Below are 5,000 nucleotides of genomic sequence, written 5' to 3'. Positions count from 1 at the left end.
GGAAAGCATTCTACATGGCGACGAGTAACCAGCGGAGTGCCTCAAGGATCGGTGTTGGCGCCGATTATGTTTACTATTTTCGTCAATGATTTAAAGCAAACATAAGCCCAGGTAGTTATCTGAATATGTTTGCAGATGACGCAAAGATACAAAAGAGGATAACAGACAACGTCTCATGCCAATGCCTCCAAAGTGACATCGAGAACTTATTCACGTGGAGTTGTACATGCAAAATGGAATTCAATACCAATAAATGCCACGTAGTCAGGTTTGGAGAAAGAAATCGCCCACTATTCCAATATAAATTAGGGGACGCAGTGTTAGACACAGGTGACAGGGAAAAAGATCTTGAGATAATCATAAATAGAAACCTAAATCCAAATGACCATATAAATGAAAAGGTCCACAAAATGTTAGGACTGATTGTCAACATGAAGAGGGCATTCGTATATGTGGACGAAGATATGGTAAAGAAGATTATTAAAGCAATCATAAGACCAGCTCTTGAGTACGGTGCAGTGGTATGGAGTCTACACTTAAAAAAAGATAGTGACAAACTGGAAAGAGTCCAAAGAGCGGCGACAAGATGGGCACCTACCCTAGGAGATCTGAGTTACGAAGACAGACTACAGAAATTAGGACTTACTACCTTGGAAGAAAGAAGGAAAAGGGGGGACATGATTATGCTTTTCAACTGCATTACAGGAAGAGTAAAGATAGATAAGGATGACTTTTTGATCTTGAACACAAGAAGAACGAGAGGACACAACAAAAAGTTGACAGTGAAAAGTGATAAAGATGTCAAAAAATATAGTTTCCCAAACAGAATTATTGAATCGTGGAACAGTCTCCCCAATCAAGTAGTGTGTGCCAAAAATGTGCATCAATTTAAAAAGTTATACGATAATTTAAATATAGCAGACGGGACCACCTGAGCATAGCTCTTCTCCCGTATTCAAACAACTAGGTAAGAACAACTAAGTAACACACACACACACACGCACACACACACACACACGCACACACACACACACACGCACACACACACACACACGCACACACACACACGCACACACACACACACACACACACACACACACACACACACACACACACACACATATATATATATATATATATATATATATATATATATATATATATATATATATATATATATATATCATTAATGACGGGTGCGGCGCTTGCCGTCACGGTTTTTCGACTCTATGGGGATTGTGTTTTCTCTTATATTCTCTTATTATAATTCAATGTTTAGGAAGGTTTTTAGCATATTTGTGGGTGTTAGTGAGAATAGGAATGCCTTACGTCATTTCGTCTAACTAGCGTGCTGATAAACCAAGGGGAGTTTTTTTTTCGTCTGATGCAGGATGCTAGGCGGGCCTAGGCGAGTGGCTGGCGTAAGCGGGTGTGTCTCGTGTGTGTGTGTGTATGTGTTAGCATGTAGTCGGGCCTGGTTGTGCGGCTAGGGAGCCGGGATAACGGGTGTAGGCTTATTTCTGTTTTCTTCTTAGAATATACTGTTTTCAAAGGTTTTTTGTGAATTTGTGGTTCTGTTAGTTCGAGGGAGGACCTGTCAGACATCCTTTAGGTTAACAATTGGAAGAGGAGATTTTGGTAGGCTGATACAGGATACTGGGCGGGTAGCTAGCGGACCCGCGCGCGTGGTAGCGGAGCGTTTGTGTGAGTGTTTGTGTGTCTGATAGTAGGAGGGGCTGGGGGAGCGGCCAGCGAAACGGGTATCTCTCTTTGCGGGCGGGGTTGCGGAGTGTGTGTGTGTCTGTGAATCTGTGTGTAAGCGGGCCTGATGATGCGGCTGGCGGAGCCGGGCGTCCCCTTGATGAGCGGCGTTTCGGTGTGTGTGTGTGCGTGTGTGCTGTGTGTTTGGGTGTGTGCGTGTGTGCTTTGCGTAATGTGTGTTTGATAAGCGTATGTTTTTATGTGTTTTCTGTGAGTGCTTGAGAGTGCGTGTTTGTGAGTTTGTTCGTGGTCGGGCCTGGGTGAACGTCTAGCGGACACGGGTGCATCCCTTGGCTTGCGTGTTGGGCCTGGCGAGTGGCTGGCGGACCCGGGTGCATATTTTGGCGTGCATTTCGGCGAGCGTCTGTGTGAGTGTGTGTAAGCGGGCCTGAATGTGTGGCTGGAGGAGCCAGGCGTCCCCTTGATGGGCGGCGTTTCGTAGGACGGTGATGGAGATGGACGTCATGGCCAAAGCCCTGTTTTCAAATCTATGAATACTTTTTATTTTCTCTTGATCACGTGACTAACAACCCATGTGTGCGTGTGCGCGCGTGTGTGTGTATGTGCATGTGTGTGTGTTCGTGTGTGTGTGTGCGCGCGCGCACCTTCGTGAGTGTGTTTGTATGTTGGTTACGTGAAAATATCACGTGATTTTCGCGCCATTTCCCGTGACATTATCACGTGATCTTCACGCTGTCACGTGACAATATCACGTGATTTTCACGCCATCACGTGATTTTCCACGCCTCTTTAGGCGTGGCTATGGAAAAAAAAATTATAAAAGGGCGAAGACAGGTCAAGGTAATCACTTGCCAGCTTGAACCTCTGATCTTTGCATCATGTCACGCCAGCTTTCCGTTCGCCGTTCCCGGAGGCCTCGGTCTGCCCCTGCCATCCGCTCCCTCAGTTTTGAGGAAGAGGAGGCGGTGGATGACCCCAGGCCGTCAAGTTCCAAGGGTGTTCCTCGCCTGAGGGATGCACCTGACCCTCTCCTTTACACGTTTCGCCATTCCTCTGACGAGGAATGTGGGGACTCGGAAGAGGAGTATACGCCGCCAGCGAAACATCGCAGGACCAAGGATCATTCCGGTGAGTTTTCTCCATCCTTTGATTTGAAAAAAGTACAACCTGGTTTCTTTGGCATACTGACACATTTTAACGTAGCTTTATGGAAAACTTATGTGTTTTTTTCGAATTCTTCCACAGATCCTCACTTCGGCGATGATTCCGACTGGGAGGGCAGCGACTCGGAGGACGAGTCCGAGCTCTCCGACTGTGAGTCAGAGGAAGACATCGTGCCGCTGGGTGACAAGTCGTTGGACTCTGACGAGAATCTGGCCGAGTATGTCAGGCGCCGCAGGGCTCGTACCGCCCCCGGTATCTCCTCCTTTGTTTGGAGGAAGAGGGAGAACGAGCCACGGCGCTTCGACTTTACCGCAGCTCCTGAGGTCAAGGTTCCTGACCTGGATGCTGAATCCACACCTGGAGAGGTCTTCAGGCAGTTCCTGACGCAGGAACTGTTAGAAAAGATCGTGCAGGAGACGAATCGATAAGCACATCTAATATAACTTGTTTGTTGGTTTGAAGATATCTGTTTACAATTTCTCATGATCTGGCTCTTGCAAACACGATTTTTACAACGCCAATTCTCCTTGTCCTGCAGATATATTGCGCAGAATCCACGGACGCCTTCTGCCCACATGAAGGGATGGGAGGACACGACCGTGAAGGAGGTTCGTACTTATCTTGGGCTGCGGTTCTTGATGGGGCTACAGTCCAAGAGGCAAATGCGAGACTTCTGGTCTCGCGACCCTCTGATGTCGTCGGCGATTTCCCCGCAGACGATGTCGCGCGACAGATTTGATCAGCTGACAGCAGCACTACACTTCGCACACAACCAGGCCGAGCGTCAAGCAAATGATCGACTCTGGAAGCTGAGGCCTGTCGTAGATGTGCTCGACAGGCGATTTAGAGAAGTGTTTGTGCCAAACAAGGTCGTCTCCATTGACGAGAGCCTTTGGGCCTTCAAGGGGCGCCACCAGGCTCTGCAGTTCGTGCCCAACAAGAGAGCACGCAGGGGAATAAAGGTATACAAGCTCTGCTCGAGTTTGGGGCCAGAGGCCGGCTACACCACCGCCTTTCGTATCTACATGGGGAAGGATCGCGGGGACGTCCCCGCGAGCATGAAGGCGGTGATATACCTGCTGGAGAGAGTGGGCCTCATGGACAAGGGGTACGAAGTACATACCGACAACTGGTACTCGTTCCCTAGTCTGTTCCACCACCTACAAAAAAGAAAAACAAGCGTTGTCGGTACGGTCAGAAGCAACAGGAAGCAGATGCCGACAGACCTGCAGGCAAAAGGGCGAGGAAGTGTAGACTTCCGAAGTACAGACTTGGGTATGCTCGCCCTTCAGTGGCTGGACAAGAGGCCAGTCACCATGCTCTCCACGGTGCACACGAGCGAGATGGTAGCTCTTCTTCTCAACCGCCAAGGAATCCAACGAATAAAGCCAAAGGTTGAAACTGACTACAACAACGGCATGAAAGGATTGACTTCAACTTTCAGGCTCCAACAAGTCCACGAGGAAAGCCATCAAATGGTACAAAAAAATATTTTTCAACCTTTTGAACATGGCTGTGGTCAACTCCCTGGCTGTACACCGATTCCTTGGCGGAAAAATGGCTCAACAAGAATTCAAGTTGGAACTTGTGAGAAGTCTCCTGAAGGAGGAAGACCGCCGAGGAAGGAGGAACCGCATCGCCCGTGCTCGCTTTGCCCCTGCTGCCCCACACATGCCAGAGGACACTCCCCTCCGAAGATGGCGACGATGTTCCCAGTGTTGGAACAGAAATAAGAAGAGGAAGGAGACACGGGTGATGTGTCGCACCTGTGGAGTTTCCTTGTGTGCGTCACCATGCTTCAAGGAGTACCACGCCACTCTACATGCTCCCTGAAGCATGAAATTTTGATAAGGTGATGTAAATATTGTGTGTATGTGTTGTAAATATTGTGTATGTCTTATAAATATCGTGAATGTCTTGTAAATATCGTGAATGTCTTGTAAATATCGTAAATGTCTTGTAAATGTTGTACATGTCCTGTGAATATTGTAAATGTCTTGTAAATATTGTAAATGTCTTGTAAATATTGTAGATTTTGTTTGTTTTCATTCATTTTTAGAGAAATAAAGAAAAGAAAACAAAAAAATCTGAATTTCTCTTCTCTCGTGAAAACA

The 5,000-nt window shown here is 47.4% G+C and overlaps 1 protein-coding gene across 1 annotated transcript; it reads left to right on the top strand.

Annotated features, from left to right (window-relative positions):
- Positions 1-2,600: 2,600 nt before the first annotated feature.
- LOC113803994 (piggyBac transposable element-derived protein 4) lies at positions 2,601-4,719 on the top strand. Its single transcript, XM_070131595.1, has 4 exons — positions 2,601-2,850; positions 2,968-3,280; positions 3,425-4,232; positions 4,342-4,719. Exons 1-4 carry the CDS (start codon positions 2,601-2,603, stop codon positions 4,717-4,719), a joined length of 1,749 nt encoding a protein of 582 aa, XP_069987696.1.
- Positions 4,720-5,000: the final 281 nt, after the last annotated feature.

This window comes from Penaeus vannamei, chromosome 16 (genome assembly GCF_042767895.1).
Source record: "Penaeus vannamei isolate JL-2024 chromosome 16, ASM4276789v1, whole genome shotgun sequence".
Classification (NCBI taxonomy): domain Eukaryota; kingdom Metazoa; phylum Arthropoda; class Malacostraca; order Decapoda; family Penaeidae; genus Penaeus; species Penaeus vannamei.
Note: the sequence above shows the minus strand (reverse complement) of the source record. Positions and strands in the feature narration are given on the sequence as shown.

Bases quoted from the DNA above. Each gene is read 5' to 3' on its own strand.
- LOC113803994 (XM_070131595.1), top strand. From the start codon at position 2,601: ATGTCACGCCAGCTTTCCGTTCGCCGTTCCCGGAGGCCTCGGTCTGCC. The intron at 2,851-2,967 runs GTGAGTTTTCTC...ATTCTTCCACAG, and splicing joins CAGGACCAAGGATCATTCCG to ATCCTCACTTCGGCGATGAT. The intron at 3,281-3,424 runs GTTAGAAAAGAT...CTTGTCCTGCAG, and splicing joins CAGTTCCTGACGCAGGAACT to ATATATTGCGCAGAATCCAC.